This window comes from Physcomitrium patens, chromosome 21 (genome assembly GCF_059467195.1).
Source record: "Physcomitrium patens ecotype Gransden chromosome 21, ASM5946719v1, whole genome shotgun sequence".
NCBI lineage: Eukaryota > Viridiplantae > Streptophyta > Bryopsida > Funariales > Funariaceae > Physcomitrium > Physcomitrium patens.
The window spans coordinates 6,689,427-6,708,362 of record NC_143430.1 but is presented as its reverse complement, the minus strand read 5'-3'; the positions used below and the strand labels follow the sequence as shown (position 1 = coordinate 6,708,362).

Below are 18,936 nucleotides of genomic sequence, written 5' to 3'. Positions count from 1 at the left end.
TGATTTCAACTGCATAGTTCCTATTGTAATTTGAGAAAGTCATTTTTTGACACATTATCTTTTTTGGTAATTGTACTCCTCATTATGTAATTCTGTTGCTTCTTTGGATAATGTTGAGCGGTGTGCTTAGCTTCTCTATACTATAAACACAAACCCTCTTTACAACATCGAGTTTTTTCTTGCTTAGTGAGAGTTTTAAAACATATTGTATTAATTTGCATTGGTTCCAACCTTGATGAATACGTTTCAAAAAAAACTTAGAAGTTGTGGCCATTACTTGACTTGTTCCTCTCTAACCAAGTCTTTGTTCTTGATGCCTTTCAAATAACCGATTATCGCATGCAATGGCTTGAGTAATAAATTGTTCCAAAGATTTTGTTTTCAGCATTGTTAATAAGAAATCTTTGACACTATCCTTTAATCCATATCAAAATTGATTGATGAATGCTTTGTTATTCCAATCCACATCGCAAGTAAGGTTTTGGAATTCAGCAACATATGTAGTGGTTTTTCGTGATCCTTATCATAAGGATAAGAGTTTGATGTGTGCTACTCATTCTTGATCACTTTCTTTGAATATCTTCGTAAATACTTCTAGGAATGAATTCAAATGATAAAAGAGTTACAAATCTTTTTCTATTAAAGGTGTAAATCAAGAAAGAGCATTTCTTGAGAGAAGTGCACTTATGAATCCAACTTAAGTAAATCCATCAAGGTATTGGAAAGAGTGCAACTTTAGATAGAGTTTGACTTGTTGCAAAAATCTTTGAAATTTTGATCTTGTTCCATCAAACTTCTCAAGCATATTAATCTTGCTTCCGTCATACATATAGAAGCAAAATTCCTTGGATTTGGTTGTGAAGTCGATCTACTTGCTCCCTTCAATTGTACAATTTCTTGCCTCAGACTCTGAACTTCTTTCATAGGCATAGGCATAGTACCTCCATGACTCATGTTAGAAATACATGAGATTTCTACTCTAAGAATATTGACAAGTTCATAAAGATCTGCAATAGTTGCAAATCTATTTTCACTTCCGCTAGGAGTAGCATCTATAATCTTTCCTTCCATGGGCAACTCAAACAAATCCAAAAAAATTAAATTAGAGGATAGTAATCCACAACCTCTAATAAAAATTTCAACAAAGACGGGTAATCCACTCTCTTTAAGGAAAGATTAGTCTTAGAAAATAAGATTTTTTTTTCTAAAAGATGGATAGTCCGCAACCTTTAAAACACAATGATAGAAGTGGAATAATCTACTCACTTCTAAAATAAGATAGAAATAATATGTTAACATTCTTGTCAAATGTCAAGGACATAAATTTCAAAAAAGAGAATCCTCAATACACTCTTGTGTCACAAAAGAGAACTAGAAAGTCACTCCAAAGATAATGTAATATTAACTAGAATGGCTATTTCCAAAAATAAGAAGACTAGAAAATTTTGAAACAAAGGTAAGGACTAAAGCGGCATTGACAATAGTGAAGAAGGCTTCATTCTTGCCTCCATATCTACTTTTAACTAGGAGCTATGTGGCAATGTCATATAGGACCTCCAAAACATGTTGACTTTGCTAGCCATATGTCTTAACTTGCAAGGCAAGTTATCTATATATGCACCACATAGTTATCTTGTTCTACAAGCTACCAATACTTGGTTAATTTGTTGATCAAGTTTCCAACCTACAAACACATCTAAAGTCAAAACTGCATCTATGAAGCTTTTAAGAAGCTACACTAAAAGACTTTATGAAATTAATCTATATTTATCTACTTCTACCTAAGCATATAAGTAATTATTGATGTAAATGCATATGTCCGTGACACATGTACCACAACCATTGCCAATAAGTACATACATGCAACACCAATTCCAATATATATTATATATCACAACCATAGTTACCACCAATTTTTAACCATTATTATATATCATTAACCCATACATGCCACCTATGCACAAAAGTTTATACCAAATAATAATTCTACTATTATTATTTTATATCCAAACTACCACAAAAGTTAGGCTCAAGTTATAAGCATACTACAAGTTATATACACATCCATTTTATCTATACATACACTCAAGACATCTAGATCCAATTTCTTTCTCAATCTCTTCCTCCCTCCCTTCTCTTCAAGAGAGAGAGGAAGGGACCAAGACCCGCACCAAAGCAAGGAAGAGAAAGGGAGGCCAAAATCCACATTGAGACAAGGAAGAGAATGCCAGGGATTGGGACTCATGCTAAAATAAAGTAGAGAGGTAGGACACATATTGGGGCAAGATAGAGAGGGAAGGAGGCTAGGACCTATGTTAGGACAAGGAAAAGAAGGTGGAAACCAAGACCTACACTAAGATAAAGAAACAAGGATTTAGATGAGCCAATCAAAAACCTTGTGTATGTGGACACAATGGATGTGTACATCAACTTGAGGTGTACTTGTAGCCTAAACCTAAAAGTTAATTTTCTTAATGCCACTTATTAGTTTGGTATCAAAAGGTTTTATGTTACTTCACCAATCACAAAAATGCATTATGGAATGGAAACGCAATTAAAGATGGACAAGAACTAGTAGCATCATGTAGCACAGCCAAGATTTTCAACCTGCTAACACTTTGGTTCTCCAATTGGTGATGGGATTGTTGCCACCTCAAACGACTTTGTTTAAAAAAATGTAATTGATGCCTTGCATCATGGACAGATAGCAAAAATAACCGCTTTCTGACAGATTAGGCCACCACAGATCTACCGATTACCGCTTCCTTGCATCTGCACCGGAATAAAGATCGCTGATACAAGCTTTGCCATGGTTACTAAATCCTCTAATGCATACAGCATTAACATGCAGTATGAAGTGAACGAACCCTTCAAATGAAAAACTCGAATATACCATGAAAGAAAAACACTCAAACGGCAGTGTTCCTACATATTTCGAGAGGGGCAAGCATTTGCCCAGTGTCCACTTTGCCCACATTTAAAGCAGGAGCCAGCAGACTCTCCAGTTGCGCTAACAAAGGTGCCCCTTGAGGAATTTGATTGCCCTCCTCGCGCCCCACTAGACCTCGAGCTTCCAGAGCTGGAACTTACAACTGTTCTGGTACTCCTGGATCTTACTGTAGTTTTTGTCGATGCTCGCTCCCTTCGACCACCTCGAGCTCTCCCTTGACCTCTTTGAGTTGGTACTGGATCTGGTGCTGGAGGGTGAACAGCTGAAGCGTCTTCCCATCTAACAACACAGGTCAACGTGAAAGCGTGCCTGGCATTAGAAAAACTAGAGAAGATCTAGTGTAAAAACGAGACCGGAAAAAGAAAAAAGAAAACTAAAGCAGCAAAGTTGTTCATCAACATCTTGGCTCTGATTCAAAAATAAAACAGGGGTTTGATAACTTACTGGAAGAATTCGCATTCACCAGTAGGACAACGGTGAAATCGTCTGCCACGATTTGCCTCTGTGTTAGCGGTTAGCAATTTACACGGCTTGCCGCAATCGCAACGTACTCCTTCCCTTCCTGCAGCACCCAAGGTGAAGCATGTGTAGTTTGATTACTGCCGAACAAGATATATATGCACTTTTAGGATTTAAAAAAGCACGTCACATAATTTAGAGCTAAACTTCCAAGCAGCAAAAGGCACAGTCGGCCAACCTGAAGCAGGAGGCACGGATGGGTCATTCCGTCTTCGATCTTGGTTGCGGTTCGAGACGCGACCTTGCTGATTCCGAGGACAATCCATATTGTAATGTCCCGACTGCCCACAATTTGTACAATTTCTTTGACTTGCTTCCCGTCCAGTCACAAAACTAGAGTTGTTACCAAAACCATTGCTATTTCCAGACATGTAGCCACTTCCACCAGCTGCATTGCCATTGCCGAAAGTATTTGGAAATGCCCTAGGTATACCCGGCCTAGAGGATTGACCAGTTGGTGGTCCAGTGCCGCCTGCATATTCAAATCTACATCGTTGCATCAGTTTGAACCATGCGGGTCTACATAAAAGAGCGAAGGTTAACAAACATAGTAGCTATTCTTCGTGGCTCATTGTCAATCCCTATATAAACACTGTATCCATACAACAGTAGGAATGTATTTGATGTGGTGATCATTGAGGTCAATCATGAAGCACAAATGCATCAATTTAGACCTCATAGAAGTAAATATAACAGGGCGTTTTTCTTAGAAGTTTTTAAACACTTAAATTCTGTTACTGGAGAAGGAACATCGTATGTATAACCCACATACGTTAAAAATAACTAATGACTTATTATGCAACACAAAATAATTTATACAGGCTTAGATAAAGACTGGGTAACGATAAACATGAATTTCTTAAATCGCAAACTCAGGCTCAAATGTTCAAACCTGGAGTAGGACGTGGACCTGTCCCACAAATTTCAATTAACTCCTTGATAACCCGATCACAGCCCACACAACCTACAACACCGTGGTCATGAGATCCATTAAACATTCGCACCAGTGTAACCAATATTCAAGGACACAAAACCACTGCACAATCATAGAATCGATCTGAAAAAAATTTACAGAACTTCTTGTCAAGAATTGTCACCCATGCACTGCATCAACTTACAACACCTAAAGACAATGAAGTTACCAGCTTGAAATTAGACATGATGTTTGACTCTAAACCCTGCTATGGCACTTAAGGAAAGCAAAATGTACACCAAATGTCATATTCTAAAACTAGTACATCATTCCTAAATGCACCACCAGATGAAACTTAGCTGCACCCGGGATCATACTCATGAAAACTTTGACTAAACAACACAATACCTGTGTGCTCCACATCGAAGTTGGGAGGTATTTCACCCCTACGAAATTTCAAATATATCTTCAAGACCTGGCCTGCGAACACAAAATCATAACCTTAATCTTCGTACTACATGAAAGTCCCCTAACATCACCTGTAATTTTCAAAACTAGTCAGTGTCCGACAACAAGAACATGATCAAAAGGTATGAATGTGATCGTCTGCACATGAGGAAAAGACAGAAATCAAAGATGAAAAATGAGCTAAAAGCCATCTATACTAAAATCAGTACGACGTTGAGGGACTCAAGAAATTGAAAAATGCACAGTAGCGAATTTCATGAGGAAATGAATAATTCCCCTCGCAAGTATTTACCAGGTCCACAAGAAATGCAAGGCTGATTGGTCACAGATGCCTCAATCGCAGGTCCGGGTAACCAAACCACATTTCTGCACTGCCAGAGCGACTCCCAACCGCCGTCTGAGTCTAAGTTTCATGAAAAGAATTCCTAAAACGTATTAAGGTTCTGAATCTTAAATCAAAAGCACAAAAACCATGTCTTACATTCGGGTAACCGGAGCATCCGACCATAAACTTGCCATCCTGCCAGCAACAGATCCAAGCTCCGCATTAGAAATAGTCAACCAATGTCATCAGATATCCGATCAACGCTGTGAGATTAATTTCAGGTTCAGCATGGCAGCGATATACTACAACTCAGCAAGCTACCCATCAAGTCGACAAGCATGCTCCAGCACCACTTACCGGCTTCTTCCGAAGAATCATGGTATTTTGCTGACACAGTGGACAGAGTCGCACTCTTTCTCCTGCTTGTCGTTGCTCGTCTCCACCTGCAGACCTGCCAATTTGCATTTCGGGTTCATCAATTCTTTCAAACATACGCAAAAGTAGCTATTTCGTCAAAAAGATCCCAGCATTGACAATTAAAGTGCACCAACCACTCAAAACATCTAAATTTCTCAGTTATGTGTTTACAAGCATGAAGTTGAGAAGCTACCTTTCAAAAAAAATACCCATCGCATCCAACAGCTTTTCCTTCTGCGTTCTAGCCTGCAAAAAAATATTTTCTCATAAACTTTTCTCGCTATCAAGAATGCAAGATCTTGTGAAACATGAAGAACAGCAGAAACTTGTCCATAAACAGGCCAAAAAGAGTACAGAATGACAAGTTGCACACGTACACTGATGAAGAGACTCTTCATTCCTTCTAATGCTGCCTCAAGAACTTGAGGTTTTGTTTTCCTACCATCGCTCACAGCTTTCATGTCACTCTCCATTAGAGCCCGAAGATCAGGCTTCCACAGCTCATGTCTGAGACAAACACAATGTAAGTTATAGCCAGAACTACCGCTTAGAGACAATAAGAACATAAAAACAAAGACCAAGGTGAACGGGGGTAGATAAAGAATCCTTCCCTACCAGTACGCTACTCCAAGAGGCCCACATGAATTACACGTCCACGAAAACTGACATATTGTGACAGGCTACATTTTCTATTAACAGTCGCAATTGCCAATAGCTTACCCCATGCTATCATATCCCATAACCAAAGCCTCCCCCTGCAAAATAAAAGGAATTGTGGTTCTCGTAAAGGCAATGGCAAATATTTTGTAACGCTTCAGATCTTAATGTTCAACAAGAAAAGAAACATTCCACTACAATATGAGGAACGACTAACAAGTCGATTTTTATTCTGCACAATATCACCAAATTTAGAAAACTATCTAGTTAAAAATGTGCAACTTTACAAGTGATGCGCTCTTTGCTGCTCTCGCACTCAAACACAAGAACATCCATTGACTTCCAGATGCATTTCAAATTTTATTGAAATGTTTGTAAGGCGACTGGCATTGAGTCTCTAAAGAGATGACTAGCGAATCGCTTAATTTATGGTATACGCCGTCTGTGACGAATGCATTGATAAAGAATCAACAGTCAAACAGTCCTTATCATTCAGTAGAATTCTTTACTCAGCTTGTGTAAACAAAAGCTCGAGATGGTGCTCGTTCAACTAGATGATTGTGAAAAGGAAAGAGATCTTACGAGGGTTGTGGGACAAAAGCGTGTATTAGCATCTTTTGTGGCATAGCAACGGTCCAATAACTTCTTGATATGGTCGTGCATAGTTGCGTCTGTACCTATCCCTGCCTGCTTAGCCCCTGTCAGCGAACTATCTAAGAGAAGGAATGTAAGCCATACAAAATACACAACTAATTAAGCTGTTTGGTTGTACAGACATAATCATTACAAATTCATTTAAGTGAAACTTAAACTTCGATTCCACTCCCAGCTACTCACATACGTATGATTTGCAAAGAAAGGCTACCAAGTCCTTTATTACTATTCTAAAAGCATTCTTACAATGGTAGAAGACCTTACATCATATGGTTATCAGGGCAGGAACGACATTTTGCAAACCCATTAATTTCTCAAACCTTGATTTTATCATCAGATAAGGACACCAATATATCAGCTTAGCTCCACATAACTTATAAAAGAAATGCTAAATGACATTGTGACAGTACCTTGTCCATAAGACTAATGAGGTCTGCTTCACTGAGCAAAGGTGGAGGCTGCGTTCTGCCAACCTCCAAAGTCAGCCTAGTAGGTATAAACTACACACAAGACCACAAATGCTAAAAGATTACGACACCAAATGAAGGAACGAATTCTTTAGTGAGTATGAAAGTTACTTTTTAAAAAAATGTATGAGATGAAACTAAGGCAAGGACTCTTTGCCTGCAAAATAGACCAATTCTTTAACAGTACCTGATGACCATGTATAATACTCTAAATCACTGGATGCCAATTGCCAATACTAATCACTTCAAGATTACACAATTGCATTTAATTTGAGACGAAGATGACATTAGTAGTTGTCAGAGACCATGAGCACATGAGTACATTATTTCATTCTCTACTTCCAACAAAAAGTCCACTTTATGCATCGTCATCCTAAATGAACAACTCGTGGTGAAGGTATTTACCTGCTGACCCACTTCAAATTTTGGAATTGTAGAAGTACCCCAATTGTCGAATCGATAAACGTCAAGATAATTTTTCTGTACCATGTAAACAATACAATATTCAACACACATCACGTTTGAACAGATCCGGGTAACAAGAAATATCATTGGTTTTTCTAAAATAGGAATCGAAAATTCAAAAACCACTAATATATGCTTACTGCTGTGATCATAAGGCCTGTAGCAGTGAACCTCTCTCCAGCAATGTCTATAGTTGCAGTGGTTCCGTAGCCAATGGCAGGTTGAGAGACGCAGGCTAAAAAGTGGCGTACGACAAGCTCGTAAATTCTCTGCCAGTACTTGGCAGGAATAAAGTAAATATTTATACTGATATGAAAGAAATAAATAGTGTTTGTATAAAAAGTAGCTGGACTGATTTGTACTAAAGAACAGATAGATCAAATGTCAAAGGAGAAGGGAAAAAGAAAAGTCGACACCAATGAGAACTAAATATGATACAAAACAGATACGAAGTAGCAGAACTTGAATAAAGTCATAAAATTAAGCTGAACGACCTTAATGAGCACACAGTTGTTGCCCCTGACGACAGTTAACTGTAGAAGGCATGCACATCTATATGAACTATTTGAGCTACTAAGAAAGAGCTGCACATGATGCAAAAGACCTCAAAGATCTCAAAAGGTCGACCTTCTTGCTATCCTTATGATTTTCAGGCATGGTGGAATGTTCTGTATCAGCTTAAGACTGCGAAATGCTAGAGCGAGACATACCGCGTGATCATTTGTCCAGTTGCCTTCACCTTCGGAAAAACGAGTAGGATGGATTGGAGGATGAGCCTTATCGTCATGACCACCATCACCAGGCTGCTTCCACAACTGCTGTTGAGGGTCCAGAAGACGTTGTGCATACTGACCCCAAGCAGAGTGTCCGATTTGTTCATTCACTATAGACTGCCACACAGTCGAACCCCACAAAGCTATATATCAGACACTAACCCTACACATGTGACCCTTGATAAATAGCACAACCAAGAGACAGTACAGGGTACAAGAAGTAGGTAAAAGTTCAGAGACAGATTGAGGTAGAAGATATCTGATCCAATCTCCTTGACTTCAAAATTAAGTAAGTACATGGAATGTGAAGGCAACACTTCACGCTTCTATCAACATCCAAAATATCTTGCAACTCCTATTGGGACTTGGCCACCCCATCCAAGCTTGTAATTGTGTGCAAGGCTACATTCATAACTACCAGATACCTCTCGAACATCCACCAGCATTTTAACATAGAGTCTGCTAAGAACCAGTATGAGAAATCCATTGAGTAATAATTGAAGATGCGATAGCTTATGATTGTGGTATGCTATCTAGTAATCATATGCAAGCATTCAAGCAATGATAAATATCTATAAACCCGAGTTGCCATGGTACCTGCAAATCTTGATTTTCAGAAAATTTATCTGTCTCTGTTCTAGGATAACTAATGAATCCTGCTTGATATAATTCCTCTGCCACCTGCAAGAATTGTGATCGCACGGCCTCATAATTTAAAATGTATCTTACATTTTAAGGTGCCGAAATCAGCCAAGATTAAACAGTAGAAGCTATCATATGTTCACATGATCATAAGAGAGCTTGCCTTCATAGTTTGTTCTGACCCCATTCGAAAATACCGAGAGGCCCTTTTCTGCAATTCGACAGTGTTGAGAGGAACAGGTGGAAATTTTCGTTTTTCCTGTCCAGTGACTTGACAGACCTAGTAATAACAAAATTTCACATCAGGCAGGTACAGAGTTATATAATCATACCCATAAAGGGACAAATTCACCTGTAAATATACGAGGCAAGACCGACTACCAAAGATTATCAAATCCATCCCGAATTGACGCTAATTTTACAAACAACTTCGCGAATGCAGTCATACTCAACACTGAAGTGGAAGCATGGATTATTAGTGACTATATCTACTTGAATTACCGAGGTTATTCAAACTCAAACCAGGACTAATTGTAGACGTTGAACCGACATGATCGAAAGCGAATATAATTTGGTTGTCACTCCGCAATCTTGCTCCAGAGGAATCTAGTGTGAATGATTAATTGCTCGTTGAGGTGCGTTCGTTACTATTGTTAATAATTAGAATTGCAGAAATGGATTAACTGTAAATTAAAGAATTACTAACTTTGCAACTACATGACTTGCACATTGAGTAGTAGACTAATAACCATGAACGTGAAATAGAGACTAAAAGTACTTAATGCGCACATTACCTTACAATCATCACAAACAGCTCTCGCAGACAGTAATGTATTTCACTGGACACCATATCAATTTTAATCATTCAGAATTTTCAAATTTAGTCAAAGGAGAACTTACTGTGGCAGTAGGCCGCTCCATACACATTTCATAAATAATGAAGGCAGCAAGTTCATCAAAGAGCCTCCCACGTCTGTCATCCGCATTCAGACTGTTAAGTGAGTTTCCGGGAATATTGTTGCAAATCGCGAACTAAAATTTCACATCGGTATTCTCTCTCTCGCGACACACACACACACACAAATATATATATATATATATATATATATATATATATAGAAAGGAGTCAATAATGAACTCCTTCTGCTGACTACAGAAATGCTAGCAGCGAAAGGTGAGCTGATGAAAGTAGACATACGCCCAAGAGAACTCAGCACTGCCATCCTCCGCCTTGTGAAAACACTTAATGGCCCAAAAATCCTCTGCCACATGAGCTTGTATTTGCCAGTAGCGTTCCACCACAAATCCCAGAGTTGGAAACTACACACAATCAAGTTTTCGCTAGCTATTCATTGCTTGTATAAAACTTCATATATTTAAATACGTCAAAACCTCAACAACCTAAGCTGCACTGCATATAAGTTAAGAAGAAAGATAAAGGTTTACACTTGTCCGCACTAATTATATTTCCCAACTGCATAACTTGCTGTCACTTGGATGGGGAAGACATAGTTGAGCAGCAGAAAATTTCCATTTGTCTGTTTGGAAATGGTTTGTAAGGTCATCGAAGACTATCAGGGGCGTTCATGTACTATATTTGTCCACAAAGACCGTAACTAGATTCATCACCATCTCAACCCAGTTCGACAGACACTCAAAATTTTGTTGAATCACAATGTAAAAACAGTGATTCTAGTCAGATTTTATCATACCTGGCAGGGTCCATAGCTCAGTACAAGCTTCTTGTCATCTTCACCAAATGGCATAACAAAGGAATCTGAGAGCAGCATAGTTTGAAAACGAGTGAATGATGCCCCAATCCGCAAATCAATCTCCTGATAAAACCAAGAGTCCAATCCAATCAATTGAGTAATCCCTCAAATTTGGATGATACATAGAGATTATATTGTCGAGCGATGGAATGTCCTAATTTGGACTTCCAACTTACAACCCCTACTTCACATAACGCAACCCGGATAAGGATATCCTAACTGGACTTGACCGAGCCTAATCCTTTTGTAAAGGAAAGATAAGTAGAATTGCAAACAAGAGAATTCTAGGCGAAGAAGACGAGCCCTAACAAGAAGATATGTGTTATGATTTTCCAGGTGATAAACGAGAGAGAGAGAGAGAGAGAGAGAGAGAGAGAGAGAGAGAGAGAGAGAAAAAAAAAAAAAAAAAAAAAAAAAAAAAAAAAAAAAAAGTTACAACTACGATTGAAAGGTTTATTATTGTTTAAAACCTGGCGAGCATCAACAGCATCAGCATACATCTTATTGGGGCGACCTAGATGTTGGACTGCATGATGTATTTCTCTGCACAAATCACGCGACGCTTAGATAATAACATCACGTCCAGACATCTTATATATTAAGACTACTTTTGCAATCCAAGCTGACCAGTAGGTCAATATTTCATGGCAAGTAGTGATAATGATAACAACTAAAACAGCAAAAGCGATCTCAGGTGAAATCGAACCTGTCAATGAGGGCAGAAAAATGCGCCCTCCAGATGTTAATACGTGCATTGCTAGCGCGGCAGACGTCCACTACTTCATACGCGATATTCTCACCCTCCCGATCACAATCTAGCCATAGCACGAGCCATTGACAATGCCGAGCTTCTTCTTCTAAAGTCTTCTGCAAATTCACTTTATCCTGCATACCGATGTAACATCAATTACATAATACCTAGTACGTGTCGCACCATGTTTTTAAACTAGTCTTTTACATTATAGTAATCAATTAAGAGCTGTAACGAAAGGAATAGTGACTATAAAAGTTAATATATCTCCCTAACAAGGTACCAGGTAGTTATCACTGTCTATCCACCTACTTCGGTGACAGAAAGGATCAGAATTCATGCACCAATTCTGTCTTGCAACGACGATGGAAATCGAGACAATATTTTAAGAAAGAAACATGTTATACTTGAGGCACTTTCTTTCGCACAGGCGCCTGAAAGAGATCTACAGGATCACAAGAATGCCATTTTCGGAATTGATCCTCAAAGTCGAGCTCCATAAGATGGCCTGTCACCGAGGTCATAAGCATGTCGCATTGTTGCCCTCCAATAGTGTAACCAAATTCAAAAATCTTATTATACACAGACCTCCCATTCCGAGTCCGTACATTGCCGCGGGATAAAATAACTGCCACAGATTTCGCCACAGAAGGTTTTTCCGCCACGTTCAAAACTCGAATAGGACGAGCCATAGTTTCCCGAAACAAAATGAATGACGACTCCAACCACCACTTTCAAAGATCAAAAACACTTCCTAACCCCAAACCTTGTCGTTTCTACCCGCTCCCGTGTCCATTGATACTAAAACCCACAGCTCCTTCAAACCGTCATCTCTAAACTGCACAGCCAGACATCGCTTTCCAAGAAGAAAATCCTCCATATCTACCTACGCTACATATTCTCCCACTGCACCGCGACCACAATTCACCACAATTTATCACACAGACAAACCGCAGAAGCGCATAAAATTGCACCACTCTCCTGGCAACCGCCTGCTATTTCGCCAAACGGAGCAGAAGGACAAGCCCGAAGGCAATTCTCTCTCTCATTCTGCGAGGTTATTATTTCTGAACAAACAACCTCACGCCGAATTGTTCGGCGATGGTAATTGCGAAGCAATTGGATCACGACCAAGACACGGGCATCAATCCACCATTGGCAAGACGGATCCCGTAAACCCTGAACCCCCGAAACTTCGAACCAATGTTGGCGGGAGACAGACTTCGGCCCCAAGCATGCTCAATTTGCAGTTCCTGCCCACCTGGTACCGGTACCCGTGCTCTCTGGAGTCATTCCCGATGGAGCTATCGTTATTCATCCATCCCACGTCTGTCAAACTTTATTATTCATCCATCCACTACTCCAACCCATTGCTACTACGGGGGAGGCCTGTTTCCATGCGTGAGCAAGGGAGACTCTGTTCTAGTTTCAACCTTGACAAAGCATGGTCATATCACACTGCTACATCAAAACCCCAAGTCTAAATGTTGGAGATGGTGCAGTTTCTCTCGTGACTTGGACAGCAGAGATTATATATATATATATATATATATATATAGACACACACACTCTTCATGCCCAGGTCTTCTGTTTTGGCACTTCTGAGGAAGGTGAGATAGTGGGACTCGAAGGTTTCCTGCATTGCAAGACCTCGGGCCGAAATCTCAGCAGTATCGAAATCCTAAGCATGATAAGGGGTTCATAGTGGCTCCAGTCATGAAAAGTGATGCACAACTTGATTCTATTCATCAGTCCTTGACAGTTGTTTCCTTATCAGAAAGAGAACCAAGATGATCAGCACAAACACTCGGTCAGGAGAAAGCACAACCATAACTGAGGCTCACACGTATTTAGTATCAGTGAAATTCACGATGGGCGTGCACTGTCTACTACTTGGCAAGGCGGGCATCTCCTCCTAAATATTCATCCATGACCATGGTCAACAAGCAACTGTAATCAAAACTGCATAGCCAAGTACAGTAGTCTCAAATTCAAGGAGGTGTGGGATATGGAAAATGTGAGCAAAGATGCTAATCACACAAAAGCCCAACTTATGTGTCACCATGATGTTCACATCAATCGATGAATTACACAAGCCTGCGCAAAGAATCTCTACGACGACAATAAACTAACCAGAATTTCACGTGGTCTAAGTATAAACTGATGCACTTCTTAGCTGGTGAAACCCTACTTTTAAAGCCAGCGGTAGGAAGTTTTAGAAGCATGTTGTATTATAAGAACCAATTAAGCTAAACCCTGCTACAGAACTTGCAAATTCAAAATAGGAAGAGAACCTTAGTAAATTTCTTTTACCAAAAATAAATAAAAATAGGACAACCTTAAAACTACTGGAAACGATGATACACTTTTCAAAATTTACGGTGAGTACTAAAATGGGAGTGCCACCAGATTCTGAGACCCTTAAAAACCAACTTGACACTTCCTGTCACCAACTACCTGGTCTCACCTGTAAGAATCTAAATACTAGGCACATCTAAATTTCACTATACAGGGCTCAATCAAGCCTTCAATTTCGAATGGATGGAGAGTTGACCCGCCGCGCAAAGTTTGCAAGTAACCAATGCACAGGTTCACAACAACCCCAGATACCTGAAGGAGCCTGAATAGGCCTTCCCTGATCCTGGACATCCAACAAAAAGTATTATTTAAAGAACTTTTTACTAGATTGAAACTACAAATTAAAGGACTTTCGGTACTTCTAATCGCAAATGTGCTAATCTCTAAGCTGAGAGTCTTGCAATGCAAGTCGTGGATAAGCAACTGCTGCAGAACATTGGAAAACGTAGTAGAAAAATAGCAGCACTACGAAAAGCTAATGTGAAGCTGAACGGAGATGTTTACCTAGCAGAGTCTCGCTGAAAATTCCAGACCCCTAACTCTGAGCTAATAGAGGAAAAACGTTACTCATCCACAGAGTATAACAAGGACACTAACCTCTCTTTTGAAGTGTGATGTGATGGAAACTTGCTCAGATTTCGCGGAGGATGTATCAACATTGCCTGACAAAGATGTAGCTTCGACATCTTTGGTTGATCCAGCCGAGTTGTCAGCCAGCTTAGATTCTGATATGTTGATGAGAGGCACCGAAGTCCCCTCATTTGTGGTGCGTAACTCTTTAATTGGAGGGCTCTGCGTGCTATCAACTGAAAAAGAAGTACCTTCTTCACTTTGGCTTTCCAGCAAGTGTTGTTGCTTTCCTGCGGTCCCATCTGCAAGTGGCTCTTCTATTTGCACGCTCGAATCACCTGAGAAAGAGCCACCTGTATGCAGAACCTCTCCAGCTTGATGCTCATCTCCAAATCCATCCTTCGGAAAAGCTTCCTCTACTTCTTTGGTGAGCAGCTCTGGAGCTCTATCCTTCAGCATCTCTTCAATCTGCAAGCCTGAATCAACTGTAGATGGAGAATCCTTTAGAAGAGGTGCCTCTTCAGTGTTTACGGGTTGAAAATCCTCCATTTCACCTTCTTCCAATTGGTTGGAATCACCAGCTGCAGAAAGAACTTCAACCAAAGGCTGGGAGTCCGCAATACCTTTGCCCAACTCCTGTTCCTCTTGTGCCAGGATTTTCTCTTCTATTTCCCCTAATTCGGCTATCTCCTTAGAATGCGCAATCTCAAGTAGCTGATTTAATTCATGAGACTCTGATTCAGGTACGCCACCGCTAAGGGGGGTGTCGTGAACTTCTTTAGCAATGTTTTCATTAGCACCTTCGTAATTAGAAAAATCCTCAGCATAACTAATTTGCTCTTTGGCGGAAGGACTTGCAGAAGGATTTTCCACTTCCTTCGAGGAACTAGCTTTTCCTGTCTCAAAAACTTCCTCATCACTAATAGAGCGAATAAAACTATGCGGGTTCTCAGAAGAACACTTCTCTGAAACCTTATCTGGAGTCGTAGGCTCCATGCCTTGTGCAACTTCTTCCAAGGTACTTCCTCTTTCTTCAAGATTCTGTTCAAGAATACTAATGGCATGAGACTCAAGAGTTTCAGGTTCATGTTCTGACTCTTTCACTTCTGAGGTTTGCGGCTCAAAGGCTTTTGAGTCAGGTACCTGGAAATCTTCGTTCTCCAATTGTCCGGGTGTCTGGTGTTCCGCCCTTGTGGACTCAGTCTCAGCTTCTTCAACTTCCGCTGATCGAGGATCATCAGCTTCATGAATCCAGGACTCATTAATATGACTGGAGATAAAGCTAGAAAAACTACCATGACTACCTGGCAAGATGTTTGAATCATTTCTAGATCCCTCCTGTTCAAGAAGCTCCTTCAAATTAGAAACGTCAGTGAAAAGTGTATATCGTCCTTCTTGCTCATCTGACGAGGCAGGTTCCATTATCTGATCCTCAACTCCGGACATAAGATCATATTTGTCTTCTTCATGGTCTTCTGATGAAGCAGGCTCAATCGCACTACTCGCCTGATCCTCAGCTCCTTTCTCTTCAGATGAAGACGTACCTACGATCATCTCATGGTAGTCGTCCTCTGGTGGTTCCACTGAGGCAACTTCTGCGAAGCTGCTTTCCTGACTATATTCGTGTTGGGACGGAACTACCACAATGCTACTCAGCCTCTCTTCATCGTCTGATTTTTTGAGATATGCCTCAGAACTGGAACCAACGCTTCTGCCACTACCTCTGCTGCTAGAGCTTGATTTGCAATGGGAGCTCATTCCACCGTCACTTCTGGAGCTCACACTCTTAGTGTCGTCTTCCTTGTCAGAAACCGACGAATCAGAAAGCACCTCATCAACATGCAACATTTTCTGACCCTGAACCTGTCCAGGACCTGAAGTCACAGGATTACGGACTTCACCAACGTCCTCTGCAAAAGACAAGTCTCCCGCATTTTCCCTCGAAACCGTCTCCCAATCAGCAATCCTATCGTGGCCTCGCACATCGCCATAGCTACCCTCGGCAACCGTGTCAAAGTCACTCTTGGCGGTGGTTGAGGTTGGCGTACCGACATCAAAGTCTGAAACACGCACCCATTCCTCCGTCTGAAACGTTTGATCGGCCGACCGTTCGTTGCTTCCAGTAGCCAAGGACAGTCTTGAGTTCACATCATTGGACATCTGCGGGCTGCTCCCTTCATCTGATGCATGCGAACCTGACACGCTCTCCTTGTCTGTGACATAAAAAGTGAAGTTAACACATGGAATATTGTGGTCCAAACAAGGATGAACCGTATTCAAGCGATTGTCCACCAGAAATGGAACTGCCTAAACGCCGCATTCTGAATCACTAGAACTCATGAGTAAGATCGTGTCAATTGAATTGAAGTTACTCAGGACTATTAACACTTAACCTCGCGGCGGATGCCTCGCAGTCTAAACTATAATGGCCAAGATCGCATACACAAACTAGAATAAGATCTTCGCAAGCATAAGCATGGTAGATGAAGATTAAGAATCTTCCAAAATTACAATCACAAGGAATGAAAACGTTCATATTAGAAATTCGTTCAGAACAAAAATAAACAGGAATCACGTCCATGATGCTCGGGTTGGAACATTCACAGAAGGTATCAATTCGCTACAAATAGATCTACTCGCAAAGAAAGGACCCAGACCACGAACCTCCAGACTGATCACATCTGCGCAACTGAAAAAAAAAAAAAAAAAAAAAAAAAACATTTAGACGGCTCAGGGTCTAAAAACAAGGGCAAGTATGAAATTCTTCGAAATAGATGGAACTCACAACTCTTAAACAGGCAGCCAAGCCCTTCACGCCTACTAACCGTACAACCGAGCTCTGCTTGCAATGCACAGGACGCTACAATGCTCATCGCTCACAACAACAAAGAGCAGCACTTTAAAAAAAAACGCCCCAACGCAACAAAATACTACAAGTCACAATCACTGGCACGATGGCCATCAAAAATTTCAAAAATAAACCCGACCCAGGCAACCGAAAACCCATGGGAAAGGCACCAAAAAAAACAAAACAAAAAAAAAAAAAAAAACAAAAAACAAAAAACAAACAAACAAACAAAAACAAATCATTCCAGCGGAATTATAATCACCAGCCACTCCATTCCAGTCCTCCACAACACCTTCCTACGCCACACACACACAAACACGATCTTTCACAAACTACTGCTGCGACATCGTAAACATCCTGGCCCACAGAAGTCTGCCAAAAGCCAGAAACATTACAATCCTTCTACCCACTGGGTTGAAAGCTGCAAACTTTTAATGTAAACACGGAAGTGACATCCGGGCACAGAAACATTCCAACGCAAAGGTTTTCCTAAAATTCCAAGATACCGCAGAATACAGTCGCAGAAGAGCTCTAGCACAAGGAAGAAGGGCATGCAACACGTAAAGAAAGCACGATGCAACAACGTCTCAGCATCCTCGCTTCATTGTGTCGCCTCAGTAACGCTACTCTCAAAGCTACAAGCACAGAGAAACAATCTGCGTCACCAGGGAGATACAGCGCGCGAGTCCGGGGGAAACCACGAGCTGGAAGCACGTGAGGAACACTCATACCGAGAATCCAACTAAGAACTCAACAGCTCCATTCTAATCCCGTCACGAGAGAGCCATTACGCATGCAGAGCGAGAGAGAGGAGGGAACAGTTCGGTGGTAGTGCCAACCAAGAGATGTCCCGGCTCCATTGTTTCTCCTCCTCCTGGCAGCTAGCCTCTTCTTACGCCCAGACGGCATACTGGAAAGAAGAGAGAAGAATAAATAAGAAACGGACTGAAAGAAACCCGAAGAGTAAGCTGCAGTCTCATCAAACCGGGGGGTGCAAGAGCAACCAAACAAACTCCAAGAAGGCCTTGGTTCCCTTCCTTCCGTCGACAATTGCACGAGCAATGAGGAGGAGGACAAAAGCAGTAGCACAGGTCTCCTCCCCCGAAACGAAGAAGAAGGAAGAAACACTTTCCCTCCCCCTCGTCGATCGAGCCTAGCACCGAGCCTGCCCTCGTTCGGCCCAGACCTATTTCCAAACCTGTTGGAGGCAGAGGTTGCTAAATTTGTGATTCCGCGGAGCCAAGCTCAAAATGGCTGGCACCACTTTCTGACAAATTGTATGATATTCCGATGCCTGTGTCTTTCCACCTTTCCGACATTTGCTCTCACTCGCTCTCTCACAACTTCCGCATTGCTGCTTCTGCCGCTTCGATTTATTTATTGCTCT

The 18,936-nt window shown here is 40.9% G+C and overlaps 2 protein-coding genes across 5 annotated transcripts; both read right to left on the bottom strand.

The window, feature by feature from the left end:
- Positions 1-2,617: 2,617 nt before the first annotated feature.
- LOC112274050 (DNA topoisomerase 3-alpha) lies at positions 2,618-13,001 on the bottom strand. Its single transcript, XM_024503191.3, has 24 exons — positions 12,181-13,001; positions 11,729-11,907; positions 11,493-11,565; positions 10,963-11,085; positions 10,449-10,570; positions 10,151-10,223; positions 9,414-9,530; positions 9,206-9,289; positions 8,546-8,725; positions 7,976-8,104; positions 7,776-7,850; positions 7,314-7,403; positions 6,832-6,936; positions 6,313-6,347; positions 5,970-6,099; positions 5,786-5,838; positions 5,533-5,626; positions 5,332-5,370; positions 5,143-5,221; positions 4,791-4,862; positions 4,362-4,433; positions 3,648-3,941; positions 3,395-3,512; positions 2,618-3,229 (listed from the first exon to the last, which is right to left on the bottom strand). Exons 1-24 carry the CDS (start codon positions 12,463-12,465, stop codon positions 2,926-2,928), a joined length of 2,925 nt encoding a protein of 974 aa, XP_024358959.1. The 5' UTR covers positions 12,466-13,001; the 3' UTR covers positions 2,618-2,925.
- Positions 13,002-14,055: 1,054 nt separating this feature from the next.
- LOC112274051 (uncharacterized) lies at positions 14,056-18,634 on the bottom strand. Of its 4 annotated transcripts, none has more exons than XM_024503194.3 (4): positions 18,389-18,631; positions 15,845-16,914; positions 14,729-15,742; positions 14,056-14,414 (listed from the first exon to the last, which is right to left on the bottom strand). In XM_024503194.3, the coding sequence occupies exons 1-4, from the start codon at positions 18,456-18,458 to the stop codon at positions 14,301-14,303; spliced, it is 2,268 nt and encodes a 755-aa protein (XP_024358962.1). In that variant the 5' UTR covers positions 18,459-18,631; the 3' UTR covers positions 14,056-14,300. The 4 variants fall into 4 exon arrangements, with proteins under 4 accessions (XP_024358962.1, XP_090102057.1, XP_024358961.1 ...); XM_090245931.1 differs by having other exon boundaries at positions 18,281-18,539; XM_024503193.3 differs by having other exon boundaries at positions 14,729-16,914; positions 18,389-18,634.
- Positions 18,635-18,936: the final 302 nt, after the last annotated feature.

Coding starts and splice junctions, on each gene's coding strand:
- LOC112274050 (XM_024503191.3), bottom strand. CDS start 12,465: ATGGCTCGTCCTATTCGAGTTTTGAACGTGGCGGAAAAACCTTCTGTG. Junction 10,571..10,962: donor TGAGCTATGGACCCTGCCAG/GTATGATAAAAT, acceptor GATTGTGTGTAG/TTTCCAACTCTGGGATTTGT. Junction 6,100..6,312: donor ATGGGATATGATAGCATGGG/GTAAGCTATTGG, acceptor TGTTTGTCTCAG/ACATGAGCTGTGGAAGCCTG.
- LOC112274051 (XM_024503193.3), bottom strand. CDS start 18,458: ATGCCGTCTGGGCGTAAGAAGAGGCTAGCTGCCAGGAGGAGGAGAAAC. Junction 16,915..18,388: donor TGGAGCCGGGACATCTCTTG/GTTGGCACTACC, acceptor TTTATGTCACAG/ACAAGGAGAGCGTGTCAGGT. Junction 14,415..14,728: donor CATCACACTTCAAAAGAGAG/GTTAGTGTCCTT, acceptor TTGGATGTCCAG/GATCAGGGAAGGCCTATTCA.